Source organism: Crassostrea angulata, chromosome 1 (assembly GCF_025612915.1).
Source record: "Crassostrea angulata isolate pt1a10 chromosome 1, ASM2561291v2, whole genome shotgun sequence".
NCBI classification, from domain to species: Eukaryota; Metazoa; Mollusca; class Bivalvia; order Ostreida; family Ostreidae; genus Magallana; species Magallana angulata.
Window position 1 is genome coordinate 8,876,372 of NC_069111.1, and position 25,992 is coordinate 8,902,363.

General features: G+C 35.8%; 2 protein-coding genes across 2 annotated transcripts; one reads left to right on the top strand and one right to left on the bottom strand.

The window, feature by feature from the left end:
- Nucleotides 1–396: 396 nt before the first annotated feature.
- LOC128187706 (uncharacterized) lies at nt 397–25,992 on the bottom strand. Its single transcript, XM_052858169.1, has 14 exons — nt 25,576–25,992; nt 23,831–23,914; nt 13,583–13,702; nt 13,100–13,223; nt 12,509–12,684; nt 10,900–11,037; nt 10,440–10,472; nt 10,291–10,329; nt 10,090–10,176; nt 9,319–9,507; nt 8,953–9,018; nt 6,335–6,392; nt 5,879–6,075; nt 397–823 (listed from the first exon to the last, which is right to left on the bottom strand). Exons 1-14 carry the CDS (start codon nt 25,619–25,621, stop codon nt 489–491), a joined length of 1,692 nt encoding a protein of 563 aa, XP_052714129.1. The 5' UTR covers nt 25,622–25,992; the 3' UTR covers nt 397–488.
- LOC128187707 (uncharacterized) lies at nt 2,371–5,290 on the top strand. The gene is made up of 3 exons (XM_052858185.1): nt 2,371–2,557; nt 3,211–3,669; nt 4,850–5,290. Exons 2-3 carry the CDS (start codon nt 3,214–3,216, stop codon nt 4,994–4,996), a joined length of 603 nt encoding a protein of 200 aa, XP_052714145.1. The 5' UTR covers nt 2,371–2,557; nt 3,211–3,213; the 3' UTR covers nt 4,997–5,290.

Here is a 25,992-nt window from a genome sequence, read left to right on the forward strand (position 1 = left end):
TTTTATCTGCAATGATCGCTAGTCACTATCTTCATAACCCGCATGCATCATCAGAGAAAGCATATTATTCTTTATATTTACATCCTTCATTTAACAAATTACATTTAATAAATTGATAGCATAAAATAAGTATAATAAACTAAATTATTGTTAATGTACATTACATCAGTACGGTAGTTTAAAGAAACAACTAAATCGTCCTCTATATATGAATTCAAGTCTGACATCATCATAATTATTTCGTGCAGTCTGTGATTTTTCTTAGATCGATGAAGGTGTCGACCAATCGATATACCGGTGTGTGTGTGTGTGTGTGTGTGTGTATAAAAAAAAGACCACATGTATATCCTTCAGTCCAGCTCAGATGAATTATTTAAAAAACAAGAATAAGACAGACGTAACTTAAGTTTATTTAAAGGTTAATTACGTTCATAATTTCCAATCTGGACCAAAAAAAACAACGTAAATATCACAATAAATATTTTCCTCTAATAGTGCCGCATGTAAAACGCCTGTCCGTCACCACCCGACGTCGGCAGCTCGTGGAACCCGTGCACGTGCTCACAATAACTTTGGGCACTGACGTCAGACTCGTTAAGTTCCGCCGTACTATCGCGCGGGTCCCACGCATTGACGTTAGTGTCTGGCCTGCCCCCCTCCTCCGTATAGTAGTCCAGGTCGTCTTTGTGGAGCGCATGGTACTTGTATCCGGTGACGGTCTGGACCTGGCGGTGCCAGTGTTTGACGAAGACCAAGGCGAGGAACACACAGAAATTGATGAAGTAACTGTACATTACATATTTCAGGTGTCGCTTCCAGGCGTCTGGTAAAAACAAACGGGAAATTAGTTAAGATGTGATCGATTGTCTGTAAGAATTGCTCTAATGATATGAGACTAATAATTATTTTTTGTGTGAGGAACATCTAGCTTAATTTTTCTTTTAGTTTTCGTTTTTGTCGATGAAATGATTTATTGGTTTTCAAGTTCTCTACATACCGTAATTCATTTTTAAAAATAAAAAAAATTGGTCATTTATATTAAGTTGAACTGGATTTTACCCAATAATAACTTCATCTTATTTGTATTACATACGCTATTGATTGTCGATAATTGCAGGCACGTAGCATCGTTTTTGAAAACCCCATTATAATTCAATTGTTATAGGTAAATCTAAAATTATAAGAAAATTAGTTGCTGCGAGTAAAGTGCCCCCCCCCCCCCTCCCCTTATGCTAGGTGCCTGAATTGGAGACTCATTTAACACTAATCTGGCACAAACTCCCAGAGTCATCAAGAGTAAACGTCAAAGGAGTCTCGAAATAACTAATATTCACTGTTTAAATCATGGACAGTTTTGGGTAACACGATTATCACAAATGACAGATATTAATTTGAAGTTAAAAAATTTGAGGAGGTTCTAAAAATCTAGCCCTATGTCTGTGAATAGACTAGATCAGATGAAAATTATATAGATTCATTATCAGCATTGTACATGTAGTGGCTGAAAACAACTTACCAGGATCGCTTGATGTCACTGAAAACGAGGACAGCATATAAATAAGTTATTAATGTCTGGAATTTTTTTTATAAATTTGAAATCAAAGCGAATGTATGCAAAAAATAATACAAATATAGAAATATGTTTAATAAATTTCGTTTGTTTGTTGTTTAACATCATGTCGAGAAGTTGTCTAATCCCGCCGTTGACTCTGTTCTATGTACAGATAGTTCGTTATGATCTCGAAGAGGCTGTGGCAACCCACAGACCACTCAAAAAATGTCACGTCATATAACGAGACCACAAACCCGATGCCGTAAGGAATGGTTTTGCAACACTAAATTGGCTTTGGCACGAAATAGTCCAATTTGAAAACATTTTTCGTTTTGCTCCCGAATTCTATATGGATTTTTCTCTTTGAAAGCTATTTGTCGAAGGTTTTTCTGGCGAAACCCTAACCATCTTTTTAAAAAAATATTTAAAGTTAGGTATCATTTCAAATCAAAGCAATTTAAAATTAAAGGCAACCAATTAACGCAAATCTTCAAACGCCTAAACAAATATAAACACCCACGTATGTAACAGATAATTATACATGTATATAATTTTCCTATTTGCTTTATACTAATTCATTGTAAAACTGCTTTGATTTTGACAACGCGCGATCATCAAGGAACACAATCAATAAGCGTAAGGTTGGGCCCCAAGTACATAACCTGTCCGTCGATATGAAAAATCAACTTGTAATTGGGGAATTATGTCCTCCATTCAAAATAAAATCTGGCAGAATTATACAATATTTATTCGGATGCAATCAATGCTGAGGCTTCCCAGTGCTGACAGCTGCCGTGTGCATGCGCGTGAGATAGGGTTCACCGGCTCGCGCGATCGATCGCCCTTCTCCTGGTGGCGGTGATTATCGTTCTTGAAGATAGTTATCATAATGTGTACATTTTCACAGCAGCCGTAGCAGCAGCCGACAATGGCTGAAAGTACTGGTTAGTCACGGCATGCAGACGACATCTTGTATATTGAATAAATGTCGTTCTGGAAAAACAGGTAAGATTGTTTTTATATTCCATCGAAGTATTCCAGTATTCAAACTGTTCATTAAATATCTGATATATTATATTTCGAGAATAAAGATTCGGGTTCCCCAATTTATAAAATACATGCGATGCGTAAAGTGAAACCAAAGTGTTTTCTTTACTTTTAACGATTCACTTAATTGGTTTCTATGACTACAGAATGTTGTACTTTCTGGCACTGGTGGCATTGATTTCTCAATTTCCAACACATCCTGTGTATAAAATTGAATTTGTTCTCCACGTTAAATGAAATGCTACTGCCAATTACTCCGATACTGAGTCTGAGGATGGAAGACTTCTGTCTTCCTTCTTCCGAGATACTCTTAACAGTGTAGATACACATCTTGAAATGCTTCAGATTCGAGTGGTGAAAAAAGAGCTCTTTCAAAGCCCACTACAATGTCAAGTAAATACACTTAAGGATATTGCATGGCTGACTCTCCGAGCCTAATCAATGTTTGAATTTGCTGGAGACAATGGTGGAAAATGTTGTCGGTGGGTAAATAAAGAACTGAATGACTCCTAAGTGGGTGAAATCGAAAAAAAGACTAAATGTTCTTAAAGTAAATATGTATATTTTAAAGACTGGAAAGTGTACTTTAGTTTCTGTTCTGATCTTTACAGGGAATGGAAGCCCCACCCCCCTCATACCATGAAGCGGTAAACTCTGAACCCTCTTCATCGTCTTCATTTACCTATCCGTCCCAGAGTTCACCCGATTCTAATTCGACAGGTGCGCGAATCCCTGAACTATGTGTGTGTCCACAACACGGTGTTGTGCCTCGGCTGAATGTGTGTATATGTGGAAGAGAGGGGCTAGAGACCGGTACAATTCAAGCAATGCCATGTCAACATTGCAGCAATTACGTCATCGTTCAACGTCATTTGTTAGACACTCATGCCGACACTAGTATTCATCCACAAGTGCAAAGACATGAAGTCAATAGTGAAGGGCATTGTCACCAATCGGTATCAAATGACGTAACGGTACATTTTGATTCCGCTAAAGGAACAGTGAGTTCCCTTGTTTCCTCGGGAACAGAAGATAGTGCTGAACGCGAACCAATGATCTCCAATGCAAATGTAAGTTTCCCAAATTAAATACAAGCTTAAGCATACATGCTTTATTGTCATGCAGTATGTCATGCATGGAAGCAATAAAGCAATATCATTAATAAATAAAGTTCATTAAACCTGCTTCATCAACACACTATCATTCACTGATAACGGGTTCAATGTATCCTGCACGCCGCCGTTTGTCAAATTGTAAAACCATTGGTTCGACTTAAAACTCAAACCATACTATTCAGTCTTGTGTTACTTATTTATTATTAGAAAAGATAAAGGAAACATCAATTCTGTGCACTGCCTGTGTGGCAAGTAAGGCTGTGACGGTCCATCAACATTCCCAGTGTGTTGTTGTCACTCACTCTCTGGTGTGGTTAGGCTTGACTCGGTTTGCAGGTTTACACAATTCACTCATTTAAAATCAAGTGTAGGCTAAGAACAAAGAGTTTGTTGCAGTTCTGCATCAATTTTTGAGCTGCAGTAAATATATTGATTGAAAACGCCGGGCCAGGCTAGACAAGATCATCAATGGCTAGAATTATTTAAACCATCATTTTGTGGGTGCATTTAAGACCTAACTGTCTAAAGTAAAACTGCCTGTCAGACATATAGTATTTTTGTCACACATAAAATTGATATAAATCTTTACAACTTTTTAAAATGACCCATTTTTCAGTCTTCTGAGTGGCTTATCTACCATGATCATTAATTGGTATTGAAGTAAGCATGTAAAATGCACCGCCGATAGCATCGGAAATAGCGATTTTAATGATTCTCTTTATACTAAGCTTATGTGTTTTCCAAGAACAAAGATTGTCCCCCAGGCTTACACAAACGATTTTCCATAAGATCTGATTTTTGATAGCGTTAAAAGCAATTTCCATTGGGAAAAACTGCATCTTGCAAAGTCTTGGTTTCTTAATAAAAGGGTTTCCTTCTACTCTAGACCTTTATTTTGCATAGCTAGCTGTTAGCAATTAATCACTAATGTTCGAAAATCAGTGTACATTTATCTTCTTAGATTTCTCCCCTTTATTGTTTTACCCCCTGGAAATATCTGCGTTCCCATGGAAACAATATTAAAACTATACTTAGTAGTATCAAATATTGGTCAATTCTTTAGATTTTCATATGACATAGGAAATATAAAGCTGAAATGCTGTTGTTGTATGATGACTCTATCTTCATTTTACAGAGGGTGTCAGATACCGATGAGTTGGAGGACGAGGAAGAGAAAGACGGCGCATGCGCCAACTGTAACACCGGTTCGTTCTGCGCGGCGTCATTCCTGGCTATCGTGGTCATTATTCTAATTACCGTCTTCACATTCTTCCTTACGTAATGGAAGTTTCAAAATTTATATTATGATCTGTTGTTTTTGCAAAATCTATACATTCTGGCTTATTTTCGTATAATTTTTATTTTTGGGGAAAAATTATCTTCAGTTTGTTATATTTACTGATTTAGCAGTCTCTGATTCATTTTGTTCACTGTTATTAATTTTACCAGAATTCCCGCTGTTGCTACATGAATATTTTATAACTGTATTCAATATTGTATACTTAGAGAAAATTAACCAGATATGTTGGTTGTTTTATTGGAAGGTGCATTTAGTAAATTATTTTCGTAGACACAAGCGTGATTTAATTCATTCCTGGTGGGAATCTGTTTCATCGAACAAAACCATGTGTGATTGTATTCTAAGGGAGTAACGGTCGTAATGAAGAGATTGTTTGAGCTTTGAGGTCGAGGATTTATCATAAAATTTAATTCATACTGTATGGCACAAACACAGTGTAACTTCGACTCGAAAAATTCTCAACCTAATAACTATATGTAACTATACGCTGAGGAAACTCATTTCCTTAATTGTCCTATTAGAAATACAAATCCTTTATGTAAATGAAAACATTTGCTGGACAGATTATATTTAGAAAAATAGCGTTGGGAATTTCCATAATAAAACGTGGCGATATAGTTAACATTAATGTTTTGATCGTAATCCCTTAGTAGTGAATTCAAATTGCGTTTTAGACATGATGGTAATTTATCAAATAGGACAAAAACGAAGTCCAAAACGTCATGATAATGTCTTTGTACGGTTCATTAATTGTCCTATCCAATGTCTCTTTATAAGCTGGTGACGATGAGGTAAAAATTCTCGATAGGATTTTAAACAACAAACATAAAGCAACAGAGAGGTTGTAGTATTGTGCAGCGATACCTATAAACTGTACAGCTCTGGTCTTTTTCATTCTGATCCAGCATTCCAAGAGGCCTCCATCGTAACTCTTTGCATCGGTTATCCTCAGATTACCGTATACATCAATGGTTACGCGACCGGAAGTGTTGTGGGAAACAGCAAATGACGTCATGTACTCCGAGTTATTCAACCAGTATACTATGTCGTCCAGACTGGCCCTGTAAAAATAAATGTTTTATTCATATAAAGTGTACTTTAGATAGCAATCTTTGAACAGCGTTTATTATGTTAATGTCACAGTATTCATCAATGGATATCTCCCTATTTTTACATTTTATTTCTTTATCGTTTAGTCATTAAGCTGAAAATCGTGACCAGATATTAATTTGTTGTCTCATATTCGCCCGCCCTATGTCTCACTGAAGTGAGACAATACTTTATGAGTTTTGGTAGATATAATGGGAGTGCAAAACTTGCCCTTTGCATTTGATGACCGTCGATCCCCCCTCTGGAACTTTCACCGTATCCACAGGAACTGAAAGAGTATGCGTAGAGAAAAGCGTTTACACTAACTGCAAGTTTGATTTAATGTGTCAGAATAAAAATTAAAAGATTTTAAAAATATTATATTTAGGTAGTTTACACACGAAAGGAAGTTTCGTAAAGAATTTTGGGTTTTCAGATCGCAACTTTCAATGTCAAGACTCCGTAAACTGAGACGATAAATAGTGCAGTAATAGAAACGTGTTTTGGAAGTGGTGTTTTACTGTTTTTTACACCGATGAATAATCATGTACAGTACATTTGTGACGTTGAATCCTACAAACGGTTAGGTTATAATAATGTCTTATTTAATATTTTATTTGCATAATTCATAAGACTGGCCTACATCAAAGAAAGTATTTATAAAAACTTACTTTAAAAATCCACAATTCGCTAAAGTTTCGCTTATAATTGATTGTACATGTATCTATCCATTTCTGTTAATTTTAAAAATAATCGAAACTAAAATGTTTGAAGGTAATTTCCTTTATAGTTAATAAAATGATAATTTATAGTGTAAACAATGTATCCGGATCAATTGATCGGACGATTCTGGATAGTTCATAGCTAGATACATTCTGCAGTTCGTAAGATGCATTCTTTCTAGTTCATAGAAATGACACTGCTCAGTTCGCAGGATGATCTTGTTCAGTTAAGGAAGGAGTCTTTTCGTTATCAAACATACTTCTTAAAATAAGAAATTCATGAAATTTTGACACAGTCAAACGGATCATATTACCAAATGATTCTATCAGTTTAATCAAATTTGACCTTTTTGTTTTCGCATAAAGGTCAGGTCAAGGTCACTACATTTTTCCTCAACGTAAAGGATGATAAAAATAAGAGTAGATCTTTGTAGTTCTGTAGACATTTGTTAAAAGATTTGAAGATTCAATTCTTCAATGAAATGATAGAATATAAGAATGTCTATAAGCTTATACTACTAAATTGGAATGAATATTTATACTAAAATTAATATTGCTTAGCCCGCATTTCCTCTAATTTTCTTAAATTTTGAAGAAATTTTGATTATTTTTTAATGCTTCCAATAATAAAATATTTCTGATTTTTATGTATTATGAAGACTTTATATAAAGATATAAATTGACAGAAAAGCTAATATATTGACCGTTTAATAAGAGAGAAAAACTGATTTTTGTGATTTTTTCACAAAAATCAATGCATAGAATGGGAGCTTTAAAAAGCTTATAAAAATGTAATTTCATAGGCAAATCATATTTTAAAAACATATTCTGAAACCCAAGTATCATATCATTAGTTCACATTAGTAAAAAAAATCCAACATTAATGTTATTGTTTTTAAAATGCTAAAACGGACTCATTAATCTGCAGCAATTCTGAATTGCGAAACATGTGATATTTTCCTACGCCAATATATTACGTTAAAAATATAGTACTTGTTAGATTCTAAACATTGATTACTTTTTCTATGCCAAGTTGTATGATAATAAAAAAGAAAGAAAAAATACACATTTTTTTTAATTTCCTTTCATCTTGATTTTATGAACAATTCATTAAATTTACGTTTGACGAGTCGAAAACCAGAAAAGACTCCTTCCTTAATAGGGCAATACTGAACAGTACTAGTTCATAGGATGTACCCAGTATTGTTCATAGGAAAATCCCTAGTGTTCACAGAATGGTACTGTATATTGATACTTTGCAGTTCATAGGATGCTACTGTGCAGATCTTACAGTTATATTTCATGGTTCATATGATGGCATTGTGTAATTCACACTGTGATGTTTTACAGTTCATACAATGCATCCTGAATAATGTATATATATTCTGTAAATCAAAGTTATTCTATACTAGACACCGAATATCTTGTTTAACAACTCTGTTAGATAGTAACATAATATATAATACCGGTATGTTGGTTTCATGCCATTATGACGATGCCCGGACAGGTTTAACGACTTTCATGTCAATCAGAAGAAAAGAATATTGATATTCCTACCTCCCTTGAGACATACAATGCTGACAATACGGTAGGCTATTTTTTTCTCTCTCAAAATTATCAAATTACATACATTCATTTCTACCCATTATTAAGAACTCCCCGTAGAATTATGTAGAATTAATTCTCAAGTTATGACCAGTAGGAGAACACATGGTGACGAAATATGAATCTTCTTTGCTACCTTATTTCCTATTGATTAAGTTATTGTGAACAACCAAACGGAGTTCATATTCCCTTTTTATAATGTTGACTGATTAAAGTACTGATTGAGAAGGGCGTGGTATCACGCCATATGATCTTGCTCTATCTTCAAAACTGTCAAAATGTTAACATCACACAGATAAGGGACACCTGGACATTTTTTATGGACCTGTCTTTAAAAAATGATGACCACCCTGTCATACTTCAGAATAATCGTTCATGTCCACAATCGAAACATCTCGCAATTTCAGCCCTTGGGGTTTTACATAACTCATTAAAATATATATTTTTTTATCAGAACCGGAAGGGAATTTACATGCATCTTCTATTGAAATTATTGAACTTGAGAGATTTATTAGAACTTACATTTTCTTTGAACTCCTTCAAAGACTATATCTGCTGAATTCAATCTAGAGAATTTTATGGCCGAAACTGCAAATGAACAAGAGGGAAATTGTTAGTCACTTTGATCCAGATTTTATTTCAATGTGAATCTCTCTGTCGTAATAATCAACCTTAAGAGACTAGTTCATGCGCGGATCTAGAGGGGGTTGGGGGGGGGGGGGGGTCCGAACCCCCTCCCCTATAGAATTCAAATTTCTTCAAATTACATTACAAAAATAACAAATATATGACTCGTACCCCCCTCCCCCCCCCCCCCCCGGCAAACAAATAACAGTCGCCCCCCCCCCCCCCCCCGGGGAAAAATTTTCTGGATCCGTTATACTTAACTGTTTAGCTTACAAGACATGTTACACTGTTGTATCGCAATCTCGTCCGGTCTGTCCGTGAACCGGTCCCCATACACATTGAACATGGTAGATCTACACGGTATCCCTTTCTTGAACGTCCCAAGTGCATAGTATACATAAGCAGGCTCTACGTACTGCTCATTGTTAAGAATTCTTACAGTGCATACACCTATCAGAAAGAAAAAAAAAGTATAAGCAGAATAACGGTCACTAAGGGTAACATATTCACTGAAAATTCAGGCAGTAACAAGCTGATCAACATCTATTGCACACAAAAAAAACGATAAGATTGTGAACTTGCAGTTGGAATCATAGATACATGAACACGTGAAGTTCATAATCATTACTATATTTCTCTTCGCACCTCTCTTTGAAATGTAACGTTTTTTAAATTACTCTTTTATATATAGGGCGGATAACTATTGCTTCAGTGTCATTTACGAGCTTAATTTGGAGTAATCTAGAGTTACATAGATGCGCATATTAGAGCAAAAGTCATTATACATGTAATTACGAGAGAAATACAGTTTTCCTCAAGTAAAATCATTTTAAAACATCTGAGATTACATATGCCGCTGCTATCATATGTATCGTGTAGGTCCCATGTCTTCACCTAGAATGACTGACAGCCTTAGCCCTTATTTATACAGGGTGCCTGCTTATACAGACCCGTGTAATTATTTTGTAAAGATGTGATGGCAAACCACTGAATAACCTTTATACCGGGTATAACTGGGCCGGTGTGTCTTACCTCGTCTTCTCTGCTCGCCCTTTTTCCCACACACTGAGCAAGAACTCCACTCCTTCCAATCCGAGTAAAACTCCAAATTTAATGTGACTACAAATTCATGAAGAAAAAAATTGAATTCGAATGAGTACATGTTTTTTGTTTGACACATGTACTTTTCATTTTCAAATTATTTGTTGTTAGTGTAAGGTTTACACTACTCACCGTCTCTTGTTGGCTCCAATAGCCTGTCTGTGGCAGTAACTAGATATGGTAAATAAATAACCGTATAAATATATGATTTTAAATGGAACAAATAAAACTACACATATACCACATAAACGTCAAGCAAAGTTTCATTACAATTTACTTACCAACTTTTGCTGGAATATCACTTGTTTTTACGACTGAAAGATTGAATCAAGACTTTGGAAATTGAAACACTTTATATCTTTCCAGTTTTTTTGGAAAAATAAACATTCAATAATTTTCTTTGTCAATCATAAAGCATTTAAGGTAATTATATGTAAAAACATACAAATACACTAAAAAAAAAACTTGTATGCATAAATTTTTGGTTTATTTTTCTTAAAGATAACTATTTAAGCAAAGGAAGATATAAGAGGTTCAATAATGCACTTTCTTAAAAAGTATTTGTACATTCGTGTGTGAGTGTGTTCACATGAATACAATGTATGTATGTAGGTTCCTTGGATTTCGTCATTAGCCTATGAACACATTGCACTTCGTCAAACACAACTATTGGGTGATAAAAACAATAACATCTCAATTCCTTTCTTACAGACTGAGGAGTATCAATTAATCCATACTTACTGTCTAGGTGATAATACAGTCTAAATTTCTCTCTTGTTATGTCAGCTGTAAACATCTCCTTCATTCCAGCAAAGTTCATCTTGTCTTTCACCAGTACATCCTTGGAAGCATCGATGCAGAAGTAGGTGTCTGCATCGGCTGAATAACAGACCTTACAGGGTTCATTCTTATTCATTTCATGGCTCTTATACAGTGGTGGCGTTAGTTAGACAGACAAAACATGGTTTCAATACAATGCTGTTATCAGACCTTCAAAGTTTCTATACAATTTTGCTGTCAGGCTTCTTATCCATACATGTAGTGTCTGTACTATAACAACGTTATTGTACAGACAAAACATTGTTTCTATACTGTAACCTTGTTATTGTATAGATATTACAAAGTTTCTATACTGTACCAATGCTAACATAGTTTTTATGCTGTAAAAATTGTATTGTATAGATATTACATAGTTTCTACACAATGTTGTTGTCAGACAGACCTATACATTGTTGTTGTCAGACAGACCTATAAAATGTTGTTGTCAGACAGACCTATACATTGTTATTGTCAGACAGACCTATACATTGTTGTTGTCAGACAGACCTATAAAATGTTGTTGTCAGACAGACCTATACATTGTTGTTGTCAGACAGACCTATACATTGTTGTTGTCAGACAGACCTATACATTGTTGTTGTCAGACAGACCTATACATTGTTGTTGTCAGACAGACCTATACATTGTTGTTGTCAGACAGACCTATAAAATGTTGTTGTCAGACAGACCTATACATTGTTGTTGTCAGACAGACCTATAAAATGTTGTTGTCAGACAGACGTATACATTGTTGTTGTCAGACAGACCTATAAAATGTTGTTGTCAGACAGACCTATATATTGTTGTTGTCAGACAGACCTATACATTGTTGTTGTCGGACAGTGTTGATGATAAGAGACATAACAGGGTTCTTGTACGTTTTGTTTGACAAATAAAATAATAGATCTGCTTACACATCAAATTGTCCATAGAATGCAAGGTGAAGCTGGGTCTTTTATGTGCTTTAACAACTTATTAATTTCAGTAGACCGTCAGTAACAAACCTGAGAAGTGTTTTGTATTGTCTCTGATCCAAACTTATTGTATATCAATAAATTGAAGAAAGATATATGATGAAAAAAGACGTTAAAGTCGCCCATGTTGGAATCTTATATTTGCTACTTGGCGACATAGAAATGTAGACAGCAATCATGTGACCAGTTTATTCAATATTCAGTGGTGTTGCCACATTTTAGTCCAAGGCAAAACAATTAGTGTTGTTTTCCCTCGGACTGAAATGACCCACTTCATTGGTTTAAACGTGGCACGTTGTTTATATAAAGTATAAGAATGAATTCCAATCTTGCAGAAATATTTTTTGCAGGGCATATCAGACCTGCCTCCAATAATTCGAAGTATACTACATAGTTTTAGTTTTGAATAAGACTTGGTTCAGAGAAAAAGTTCAGTGATATTCCGTTATAATATTATATGCCCTCCGTGATATCCCATGATGTATAACTTCCATGATTTCCAATGATACCTTCCGTGATATCCCATGATACCTTCCTTAATATCCCATGATATATACCTTCCGTGATATTCCTGATGACCAAGCTCCAGTCTGTTGTCTTAGTGAAGCGGTTCAGAGCCTCGATATCATGGAAGTCCTCCTCTACAGTCTTGATCACAAACTGACCGTCGGCGGAAGTCTGGCGAATAAGTCGCTTCCACTCAATGATCCCAGTGTATGCTGACGAATCCCCACTATAATATGTATACAAACACGATGTCAAGTTAAGATAGTGGTAACTGATCATAATAAATAAATTATTACAACATATGGCGGGAAACTCTATATTTAACACGTACTACAAAATATAGACCATAACGATTGCAAGGAATTATACTCTTCCCTTTGTACATGAAGACAAACATGTAATTTAGCTTTTATATAAACTCAATAAACCAAGAAATGTAGTTCATGATAATAAACATTTATTAAGCCTGTTATATACATGGATCTGTGTTTAGAACATATATGATATAATATTCAAACCTTTCAATATTATCGCTATTTTTTACCATTCTCTACCAAGTTGGAATGAGATGTTCACCTGTGTAGTAAGTTCATTAGCGAGACCAGTATTCAAAGAAATCGCACTGACAGGAAGACTCTTACCAGTAATGGCACATAAGTTTAATATCTTCTCCCGGCTCCACAACATAGGCCAGCTGAATGGGTTTATTTTTGTTTTCCTTAATCATTTTATTCATATCCCTATCACATTCTGGTTTCCTCCTCACTTGAAAAATAATTTTATGCTTGCATGAAGCAATTTATATTCATAATCGATCTATAATCTAGTTTCAGTTTGAAACTTGCTATTTCTCTCAATAATATAAAATTAATTAAACTTACATTTTTTATGAATTCCTGATTGGATAATATCTTGTTATGAATTAGTTATAATGAATGAATTCAATAAGCTTCAGAATATATACTCAAACCAACTCTGCTGTAACAGTTAGTGCTATTTTATAAACCGCTTTATGAAAGCTTCACGCGTGGTTTATTTATCATTGTTTGTCCAATCCAGTTGTTTTTTGTTGTATAAATTCTGTAGCTAATAAATTCATTCCAATACTGAAAAAGAATTCCTACTATTAAGGTCTTGCGAGTAAATGTCTCTCCTGTATCTGCTCTGAGGTTGAGGGGGTCTGTCGTCATAAGAAGCACGTTTGTTTCGGTCAACCATTTCAAATGGTGGTTTTTCCACAAAATCTTTTCAAGATATAAAGATCATTAAACATACCGAAATATATAACATGCATACATGTATATCGCAAGTAATTCGATCTTAATCTATAACAAGAGGTCCATGGGCCACATCGCTCACCTGAGGAACAATAGGTATGATAAAGTCAGCTTAATGGAGTCATAATACAAACAATCTGGACAATGTACAATAATACATGTAGATCCTGTATAAATAAAATCCATTTTTTCCCCTTGGAACTCGGATAGCCCTGATTGCTGCCATTATTTACAAGAGCAGACTTTAATCACCGCTCCTGCACATATATAGGGACTCAACGTTACGCAGGCAGGAATGACCGCACACCTACGCGTCTGAACAGGTACCAACGTTAACGCAAGCAGGGATGACCACACACTTGCGCCAACAGCTCAACCTAACGCAAGCAGGGAGTACCGCACATTTGCGCTAGAAAGGCCAGAACACCAGCAGGGATGACCATACACTAGTGCTCCGCCGCAACCACCACCAATACAAGCAGGTATGACTGCACACTTGTATTGATGCGATATAGGGCAGGAATGACCGCACACTCTGTATCGTACGTTAGAAAACACGAAGATTAGATAGAGCAGGGATGTCCACACACTCAATCTATCCATACCTGTTCAAGGTTAACCCCAGACAGTCGCTCCTCGCACTGCAATAGACACTGTCCCTATATATGTGCCGGCCTAAAATAATTCATAGTATCTAAAAATTGGAAATAAAAAATAAACAAACTAATCCGGCCTAACCAAAAACTACTTATGCAGAACAACTTATATACATTGAATATTATTATTGTATAAAAATAATCATCACAATAATTTGTTAACAGTGGATGCATTAATTAAAATAATCAAGAATCAATAAAAAGGGCAATAACCCAATACAGTAATACAAAAAGATTCTAATGAAAAAATAGCTGCCTGCTTCTATTTTATAGTCATATCACATGTTGAGTATTGCAGTTCTCAAAAAAGATCCTTTACAATTGTTTAGATATGGGATATTTAGCTACATCAAACTCTGAACCTTCTTGTGAGGCCAAAGAAATTATCCTGGAGCCAAAGTCTTAACAATTATAAAGAATCATCTTGCTGATTAGTTTCTGAGAAGAAGATTTTTAAAGATTTAATCTATATATTCCTATGTAAAACTTTAACACCCCCCCCCAATGTGGCCTCACCCTACCCCCAGGGATCATGATTTTCACAACTTTGAATCTACATTACCTCAGGATGCTTCCACACAAGTTTCAGCTTTCCTGGCTGATTAGTTTCTGAGAAGAAGATTTTTAAAGATTTACTCTATATTTTCCTATGTAAAACTTCGACCCCCCATTGTGGCCCCACCCTACCCCCAGGGGTCATGATTTTCACAACTCTGAATCTACACTATCTGAGGATGCTTCCGCACAAGTTTCAGCTTTCCTGGCTGTTTAGTTTCTGAGAAGAAGATTTTTAAAGATTTATTCTATATATTCCTATGTAAAACTTCGACCCCGCATTGTGGCCCCACTCTACCCCCAAGGATCATGATTTTCACAACTTTGAATCTACACTGCCTGAGGATGCTTCCACACAAGTTTCAGTTTTCCTGGCTGATTAGTTTCTGAGAAGAAGATTTTTAAAGATTTATTCTATATATTCCTATGTAAAACTTCGACCCCGTATTGTGGCCCCACTCTACCCCCAAGGATCATGATTTTCACAACTTTGAATCTACACTGTCTGAGGATGCTTCCACAAAAGTTTCAGTTTTCCTGGCTGATAAGTTTCTGAGAAGAAGATTTTTAAAGATTTACTCTATATATTTCTATGTAAAATTTTAACACCCCCCCCCCAATGTGGCCTCACCCTACCCCCAGGGATCATGACTTTCACAACTTTGAATCTACACTACCTCAGGATGCTTCCACACAAGTTTCAGCTTTCCTGGCTGATTAGTTTCTGAGAAGAAGATTTTTAAAGATTTATTCTATAATATTCCTATGTAAAACTTCGACCCCGCATTGTGGCCCCACTCTACCCCCAAGGATCATGATTTTCACAACTTTGAATCTACACTGTCTGAGGATGCTTCCACAAAAGTTTCAGTTTTCCTGGCTGATAAGTTTCTGAGAAGAAGATTTTTAAAGATTTACTCTATATATTTCTATGTAAAATTTTAACACCCCCCCCCCCCCAATGTGGCCTCACCCTACCCCCAGGGATCATGACTTTCACAACTTTGAATCTACACTACCTCAGGATGCTTCCACACAAGTTTCAGCTTTCCTGGCTGATTAGTTTCTGAGAAGAAGATTTTTAAAGATTTATTCTATAATATTCCTATGTAAAACTTCGACCCCGCATTGTGGCCCCACTCTACCCCCAAGGATCATGATTTTCACAACTTTGAATCTACACTGCCTGAGGATGCCTCCACAAAAGTTTCAGTTTTCCTGGCTGATTAGTTTCTGAGAAGAAGATATATTTCTATGTAAAATTTTAACACCCCCCCCCCCCAATGTGGCCTCACCCTACCCCCAGGGATCATGACTTTCACAACTTTGAATCTACACTACCTCAGGATGCTTCCACACAAGTTTCAGCTTTCCTGGCTGATTAGTTTCTGAGAAGAAGATTTTTAAAGATTTATTCTATATATTCCTATGTAAAACTTCGACCCCGCATTGTGGCCCCACTCTACCCCCAAGGATCATGATTTTCACAACTTTGAATCTACACTACCTGAGGATGCTTCCATACAAGTTTCAGCTTTCCTGGCTGATTAGTTTCTGAGAAGAAGATTTTTAAAGATTTATTCTATAATATTCCTATGTAAAACTTCGACCCCGCATTGTGGCCCCACTCTACCCCCAAGGATCATGATTTTCACAACTTTGAATCTACACTGCCTGAGGATGCCTCCACAAAAGTTTCAGTTTTCCTGGCTGATTAGTTTCTGAGAAGAAGATTTTAAAAGATTTACTCTATATATTTCTATGTAAAATTTTAACACCCCCCCCCAATGTGGCCTCACCCTACCCCCAGGGATCATGACTTTCACAACTTTGAATCTACACTACCTCAGGATGCTTCCACACAAGTTTCAGCTTTCCTGGCTGATTAGTTTCTGAGAAGAAGATTTTTAAAGATTTATTCTATATATTCCTATGTAAAACTTCGACCCCGCATTGTTGCCCCACTCTACCCCCAAGGATCATGATTTTCACAACTTTGAATCTACACTACCTGAGGATGCTTCCATACAAGTTTCAGCTTTCCTGGCTGATTAGTTTCTGAGAAGAAGATTTTTAAAGATTTATTCTATAATATTCCTATGTAAAACTTCGACCCCGCATTGTGGCCCCACTCTACCCCCAAGGATCATGATTTTCACAAATTTGAATCTACACTGCCTGAGGATGCCTCCACAAAAGTTTCAGTTTTCCTGGCTGATTAGTTTCTGAGAAGAAGATTTTAAAAGATTTACTCTATATATTTCTATGTAAAATTTTAACACCCCCCCCCCAATGTGGCCTCACCCTACCCCCAGGGATCATGACTTTCACAACTTTGAATCTACACTACCTCAGGATGCTTCCACACAAGTTTCAGCTTTCCTGGCTGATTAGTTTCTGAGAAGAAGATTTTTAAAGATTTATTCTATATATTCCTATGTAAAACTTCGACCCCGCATTGTGGCCCCACTCTACCCCCAAGGATCATGATTTTCACAACTTTGAATCTACACTACCTGGGGATGCTTCCATACAAATTTCAGCTTTCCTGACTGATTAGTTTCTGAGAAGAAGATTTTTAAAGATTTATTCTATATATTCCTATGTAAAACTTCGACCCCCCGTTTTGGCCCCACCCTACCCCCGGGGATCATGATTTTCACAACTTTGAATCTACACTACCTGAGGATGCTTCCACACAAGTTTCAGCTTTCCTGACTGTTTAGTTATTGAGAAGAAGATTTTTAAAGATTTACTCTATATATTCCTATGTAAAACTTCGACCCCCCATTGTGGCCCCACCCTACCCCTGGGGGTTTGAATTTCTCAACTTTGAATCTACACTACCTGAGGATGCTTCCACACAAGTTTCAGCTTTCCTGGCTTTCTGGTTCTTGAGAAGAAGATTTTTGAAAATTTCTCGAAATTTTTCATTAATTTCTAATTATCTCCCCTTGAAAACGGGTGTGGCCCTTAATTTTCACAACTTTGAATCCCCTTTGCCTAAGAATGATTTGTGCCAAGTTTGGTTGAAATTGGCCCAGTAGTTCTTGAGAAGATGTTGAAAATGTGAAAAGTTTACGGACAGACGGACGGACGACAGACAAAATGTGATCAGAATAGCTCACTTGAGCTTTTAGCTCAGGTGAGCTAAAAACGTATGACACTTAATATACAAAGAAAGTGGGCGCTTAAGATGTACATTCGGCAGGAATCTGGGCGCACAAGGAGAGTGAAAATTTCATCAATTAATTTTGAATATTTTTCATATTATAACCGTTATTTGGTTTCTGTTGGGTGTGGAATGAGTGGAAAAATATTTGAAATGCAAAAGGTTTTATCATAATATGGGTCTAAATATAGCAACACGATGCAATTCGTGCAAAATCCTACTTATTTACAACTGTTTTTAAATGATTTTGTTGTCTCTGGGTCTTCTCTCCACATATTTGAAACGTGTAAAGATAACATATTTCAACGTTAAAAATGTCGCTTTTTAACAAAAGATGGAGAGATGACCCAGAGATGACTAATTATGTACTTTTTCAAATTATTTTTTTAAGGATAAAAAACAAAGTCCATTGATATGACAATGTTGTTTCAAACAGTACTTTATAGAGCTTATTGACAAGTCTCGCATGGCTCAGTGGTTTCGTTCTGGATTAGTGAATACAAACATTCAGTGTTTTGGGTTCAAATCCAACTGGTGGTCTTTTAAAAAAAAATTTAAACTTTTTTGTTTTAAATGTTTGTCATTATAACATGATGTTGAATTATAATATGCCGGTATATTTTAATTTGTTGTTATTGATTTCTAGATCTGCTGAATGAACACAATTCTCTTTTCTTATTAGTAGCTTTTTTAGGATATACACAATATAACTTCATTAAAATATGTTTGCATTAACATTTCCAACTAGTTATCGGTTTACCTCTCATTGCCATTTTTTGAAAGCTTTTGAGTTTTTTAATAACCGGAATAGCCATATACTTCGACTCTCAACATAATATATTTTTGTTGAAACCTGTACATAGCCTTTCGAGGTTATAGACATTTAAATCCCAATTGATTCGTGTCGAGGATTCCTGCAAACTTACAATCTTGTGCGCTCACTTTCTTTAAAAAAAAATAATAGTGTATATATAGATTTGCCGTACGTAGGCATGTTACGTGCATTTACATGCAAAAAGACGCAAACTTTTGTTCTCAACAAAAATGAGTTAAAAGTTTATAAACTATGTTCATCGACTATAAACTATAGTTTTTTTATTCTTGGTCTGCTAAACGAAATTGATTTACTTATAATATAGTTCACTTATAAGTTAAGGTTCCTCGACACACCAAAATTTTATTTTATGGATCGATAGAGAATCTTTTTTGAAACATGATTCCACAAAACAGAGATCAATATCGGCTTTCAGTTATTTTATACGAATATTTTGTATTTTTTCAGTGAAATAGGAAAAACTGTTTTGCAGACAAACAGAATATATTAGAGCTTAAAACTTGTTGTCAATTAATGTGTAATATAATTATAAATAAATTCATGCCAAAGATCGTTTGGTCAAGTGTTTAATTTTTTAATTAAAAAAATATTTCTGAAAATCAAAATTGTAATTCTTTATTATCTTTTTAATCTATGGATAAAATTTTAAAAATAACATATAGTCACATAAACTATTTACTAAACAATGATATTTTACAAAGAAATTGAAATGAAATTTTGGAAAAATTGCTATTTATCAAATTTGAACCGATCCCGATTGAAAAAAACCTGATCCCGATCAGAATTATTTCAAAATTGAAATTTTACAAATAAACTGCAGTTTTTTTCTAAGTAATTGATATAAATTATAAAGTTAGTAAAAGACGAAACCATTTTACAGCTAAACAACCTGAAATTTTTGCAAAATTCTGATTCATTCTAACTTTATGTGATTTCGTTCGGGATCAGTTTAATTACAATCGGGATCGGTTCGATTTTAAAATTTTCCATTTATACTTTAATTTCACTATTTGGTTTCAATTTCTTGTTGAAATATGATTGTACAACAATTCTTAAATGCGAGTAACAGTTTATCTGCAGTTTTTATCCATAGATTTAAAAAATATCTACAATCCTTTTTTTTTTCATTTTCATAAATATTTTTTTTACAAAAATATTTCAAAGTTAATCTGGCCGTTTTTGATATGTATTTATAGATAATTGTATTGTGCATTAATTGATAACACATTTTTAGCTCTAATATATCTTGTTCGCAGCTTAAACGATGTTTCCGGTTTCTATAAAAAAAATACAAAAAAAATTCATATAAAACAAGCATTCTGAGAGTATTGCATAAGCAATACACGTCCCCTACCGGTTTGTATTATTCTATGAAAGCTTCCAAGCACACAACTACTTCTGAGCTATTGTAAACGAGATGTCATGCCTTAATCAGAGATAAAAGAACAGAGGAAATTAAAACTATATAGTTGATATAGAAATTAAATAGGAAATAGGTAAAATAATACTCTTTATTTCATCTCCTGTAATTTCGCTAAGTCTATTTTGTATTCGCTGGTAAAAATTTGTGAAAACAATGCACTGTTATGCACAATATCATTTCTTACCTTCTTCTGTACCCCGAATCAAACCAAACAGTTAAACAGCCCAACCCGACAACGAACCCGATTGTAATAATACAAAAAAACCCTGCCGATTAAATTTACAACACAATGCTTGACACTATTTTATAGAATTTATTTGTTTGTTAGAAATGTTAAAAGGAATGGTACAGGAAAAGGAATGGTACAAGTAACGCACGATATTATTACTGACTACATACTGACCTCGTTTATTCAGTTACACACCGAACCCGATAACGAACCCGAACATTAAAAAATTGGAATATAAAAAATTAATTTTCTCGAAAATATGTCAATCAGACGCTACAAAAGTGTAAACTTGATCTGTAGTTTGACATTTTGAAGCTGTTCAGCAAGTTTCATATTATTCATCAAATGCATAAAGAAAAAAAGGTTGGAAAACTGAAGTGGGACAGACAGACAGACGGACTGACGGACGGCCAGACGGACGGACGGACGGACAGACGGACTGACGGATGCAGAGGAAAGCTATAGTCCCCTCCGGTGAAACCGGTAGGGGACTAATAATCAGAGGCCGATATAGGTGTCATTTTTGATTAATCATTTCTCAAAGAGAATTCTTCATCGATCCATCAAATAATGCATTGGTGTGTCGAGCCACCTTAATGTAAATTTATCTTTCTGTAGATTAATGTCATAGTAAATTTTGCTAAAATATGTCACGGGGTCGTTATTCCTCGTACAAAATAAATAAATAAAAGGATGGTCCAGTTTCCAACATTACTTTATTATGGCATTGGTGAATAATAATGATGATGAGAAGGTGACCTGAAATGAAAACACTCATACAATTGACGCATACGTTTTTATAATATTTTAACTTTAAGATAAAAACAATTAAAGAAAGTATTTCTCACCAAATTCGCCTTCAGTAGAACTTAAATGTAATAGTTTGAAACTAATGACAGTTTCAAACTATTTAACCAGACAAGTTGTAAAACTGTCGCTGTCTGCTGGCAAACGAGTCATGTTCTAAAATCATGGTGCAAAACATTATAAATTAAGTGTTATCACTCACACTTGCGCACTGACCATACACACCCATGAAAACCTGTTTTTCCACTACTAAATATAGACATATTGTAGCTATTACCGTATTTGGTGAATCACAACCCAAAATAACACAAGCACGTGACAGAACACGAATACCAGTCAAACACGAGTAAACTATGAATGAGTTAATAATGAAATGTATGGATGAATGAATGAGTAAATAAATGAATTACTAAATACTACATTATATTCAATTGTATCCCTGTGACAAATATATAGTACTATAATAATAATTCATGTTTGGTAAATATAGAACTTCAGGGATAAAGAATCATTTTTTTTTTACCTTTATGATGTGATCATTACAGTCGGAAACGTGATCAAATCCAATAAAGCCCGAATTATGGTGTCCGGATAGGACCATTTGCGTTAGCGCGACATCGCGTTCAGATAAACGAGACATCGCGCCAACATACAACACGCCGTCGCGCTTTCGCAACTTTGCACAACACACCGTCGCGCTAACACACAACACGCCGTCGCGCTAACGCAACTTTGCACAACACGCCGTCGCACTAACGCAACTTTGCACAACACGCCGTTGCGCTAACACACAACACGCTGTCGCGCTAACGCAACTTTGCACAACACGCCGTCGCGCTAACACACAACACGCCGTCGCGCTAACGCAACTTTGCACAACACGCCGTCGCGCTAACGCAACTTTGCACAAAACGCCGTCGCGCTAACACACAACCAAGGCCGTAACTACCATTGAAGCAAGTGAGGCAAATGCCTCACTGAAAATTTTGAGATTTATTTCTTTTTATTATGTTGAAAGGCCTTTAAAGTTTTATTTTTTTTTTAAATTTGTACATCTAATGAATTATTTCAAGCATTAGTTCCCATTTCCGGAAATCGAACACTCCACTGTAGGTGTGTTTGATCATTTCGTCATTTATGCATAGTGTATAATGACGTACGAGGGTTGTTCGGAAATTATTGAGACATTTACTCTTACTCCCATTGGAAAAAAGATAAATCATCGAAATTTCACCAGAAAATAAACCAGCATGTAGATGTACATTTTATTTATTTTTCATCCATGCTTGCATGCAGGCCTACAAATTTCAGCATGCGCAGTCTAATATTTCCGGACACGACTTCCTACTATAGACTGTGAAACTTGCAAAGTTGTGTTAGCGCGACGGCGTGTTGTGCAAAGTTGTGTTAGCGCGACGGCATGTTGTGCAAAGTTGTGTTAGCGCGACGGCATGTTTTGTGTTAGCGCGACGGCGTGTTGTGCAAAGTTGCGTTAGCGCGACGGCGTGTTGTGCAAAGTTGCGTTAGCACGACGGCGTGTTGTGTGTTAGCGCGATGTCTCGTTTATCTGAACGCGATGTCGCGCTACCGCAAATGGCCCTATCCGGACACCATACCGAATGGCTTTATGATAGATTTGAACATATAGCGACTGTTGTAGTTTTATCACAGATCTAGACAAAAATAAATTATATTTTACACTTGTAAAATCGCGAGAACTATTCCACGCGAATTCTACGTCTCGTTTTATTTTCTGACATGTGAAATTATAGCAAAAGTTTTGCGCTCGCAATTTTTTGTACTCGCCATTTGATACAAAACGGGGAATCGCGAAAAAGAGTTGAATAAGGAATATATTCTGTTAACTATGATTTTCAAAGTAAATTCTCGAAGACGTAAGAATATTTTACGAACTACAGCATTTTCACTATACTTTTGATCGTAAACTGTAATGCATTATAATGCCATATAGAACCATTTTAACAAGAGTTTGGACTTAGGGTAGTTGTGTCAAACAGCAATGTGACGTTGGCCTCTTTATTTCATTGCTGGCCACTCAGCCATGGCTCTTTGAAATCAACAAGATTTGTCTTGCTTTTGAGCTTAGACTACGCAATCGGTGTATATTTCGCTTGAAACTGCGTCATTTTTAACTTGTTTGACGCAAGAAATAGAAAGATACGTCCAACCGAAAGTCCAAGGTCTTGTTAAGATGGTTCTTTACAATTTCCTGAGGCTATATTTCATGACTACTCAGTGTATATAGTCGCGATATATAGCATTAGAAAGTTGTGCATAGATCTCCAATATGAGTAAGAAATTATGTCGTTAAACTGTGTTCATTCAGCATGTAAACTAGTACATAAATGTAACAATTTTTTTCATTCGAAACAAGTGTTTTAAAATTGTGTCGTGTACCGTCTTCTGTCAAATCCTCTTCATAAAATTCCACAGGTCTGCCATCTTCATGGTCCACCCGCACTCTAACATGGACAGCCGAGACTGCAAAATGTAAAATGGTTGGAGTTTAAAAAAAAAAGGTTGAAAAAAAAGATGCTTGAGTTTCTGATAGACAACATCTATGTAGTTTTTTAGAAATCAAGTCTTCCAACATTCTGTTGGAATTTCAATGGGTACCAATTGTGCCCGATTGTTAGCAGACCTATTTTTGTATTCTTATGAAGCAGAATTTGTTCAAAAACTTGTACGTGAAAAAAATAAATCACTCGCTGTGGCATTCAACTCATCAATAAGGTAAATCGACGACGCACTATCAATTAACAATCGTTATTTCCATTCTTACGTCGACTCGATATATCCAAGTGGACTTGAAATAAAAGATACCAGAGTCTGCGTCATCCGTTTCATATTTAGATATTATACTGGAAATGGACATTGATGGTAACCTAACAACAACACTTTATGATAAACGCGATGACTTCAATTTTCTATAGTCAACTTTCCTACTTATGTAGCAATATATCTTCATCACCTGCATATGGTGTTTTTGTCTCTCAGTTAATTCGATAAGCAAGGGCGTGCTCTTCGTAGGCGAGGCAAGCTACTGACAAAGTTGATAAAACAGGACTATCAACAGTTTCGTTTGAAGATCTAAGGTCGATACAACGACCTTGTCAGCAAATACAATCTTCCACTGGGTCGAATGCTGACTAACATTTTTCATACTAATTGTTAAACCATAATTAATCACTTATTTGTCTACAGACTTTTCCGTTTTTTCCCCGATTACGACAAAAAGCACACGGCGGTGTGACCGGTCAGCAGAGGATACTTACTCCTCCTAGGCACCCGATCCTACCTCTATCTATTTGGAGGTCCGTGTTGCTCTGCTTTGAATTTCGTTTCATGAACTTTTGAGATGGTTTTAAAAAAGATAGCGCACGTGTCTCGCGAATACGGATACCGAATCCGGACGTCCAACGAACGATAAACACGGCGAAATAACGTAATCCATTGGTCGCCTCGGATGTCTGTAGATGAGTTCGATCCCGTCTTCGTAATCAGAGGAGCGTATAAAACGGACAGTAACTGTTCTTTTTAGGATCTGATTAACTATCGGACTTAGCGTTAACACTATCTTGAATGCACAACGCAGCCGCTTGTAAAAATGTGGGGAAAAGTTTTCGAAATGAATACTGAATCAATGTTAAACAAATCCTATTTCGTCGTAGAGCAAGTAATTCGTGATCCGGATCCATTGCCAATGGACATCAAAAGAAGCATACAGAAAAGGTTCTTTATTTTTGATTGATTAACAAAAATCCCTAATTAACCTAGTCTAAACAAACACATGCGCGGATCAAGTATTTTTTCGGGGAAGGGGTTCCGAATGACATTTTGAGTTTGCGGAACGGCATATTTTCGACCCAACCACCCCCCCCCCCCTTTAGATCCGCGCAAAATATTCACGGATACCGTAGTCAGTCGTTGTATGTTACTAATTCAAGCATCATAACAAGCGACAAGTCTTGTTGCGTCGTTCTTTCAAGAGAAAACAACGCGACATGCCAGGACTTACGATCGCGAGCAATCGGAATTGGGGCCAATATTGAAAAAAATGTTTTTCGTTGGAAGTCCGTCGGCGTTTTTCGGCGGGGTGGGACTGAGGCTTAAGTTATGAAGAGGATAATCACAAATTTTACCTGAAATGAAACAGTGCATCAAAACAATGCAATGATAAAAATCCATTTTGCATTTTGGTCAATGACGCTTAGATGACGTCATAGTTACTACTTTATTGGGAATTCCAAACCCGATCATAAAATCTTGACTATCACAAGGACGCGGTTTTGAATTTCTATGTTTATGATTTGGAATGTGCTTTTTATAGCAACTTGACAATATCAAGAAGGAATAAAGAAATTGTCTGCGTTTCTTTTACCGCATCGTGTAGATGATGCGTTATGCAAGATAAAATGAATCAGCTTTTATTTGGACAGTGTCAGTGTAAAATTATACTGTCGGTAAGCTGAACGTATAACATTAAGATTTAGATCGTTCAAAATTTTAAAATATGAAACATTTTTGCCCCTCCCAACCCATCAGGATGGGGATTTTTA

Excerpts from the sequence above, each read along its gene's own strand:
- LOC128187706 (XM_052858169.1), bottom strand. The coding sequence starts at position 25,621 with ATGGATTTTTATCATTGCATTGTTTTGATGCACTGTTTCATTTCAG. Across the intron at positions 23,915-25,575 it reads GATGCACTGTTTCATTTCAG|TCTCGGCTGTCCATGTTAGA; the intron begins GTAAAATTTGTG and ends TACATTTTGCAG. Across the intron at positions 11,038-12,508 it reads CATCAGGAATATCACGGAAG|CCGATGCAGACACCTACTTC; the intron begins GTATATATCATG and ends TCTGTTATTCAG.
- LOC128187707 (XM_052858185.1), top strand. The coding sequence starts at position 3,214 with ATGGAAGCCCCACCCCCCTCATACCATGAAGCGGTAAACTCTGAACCC. Across the intron at positions 3,670-4,849 it reads CAATGATCTCCAATGCAAAT|AGGGTGTCAGATACCGATGA; the intron begins GTAAGTTTCCCA and ends TTCATTTTACAG.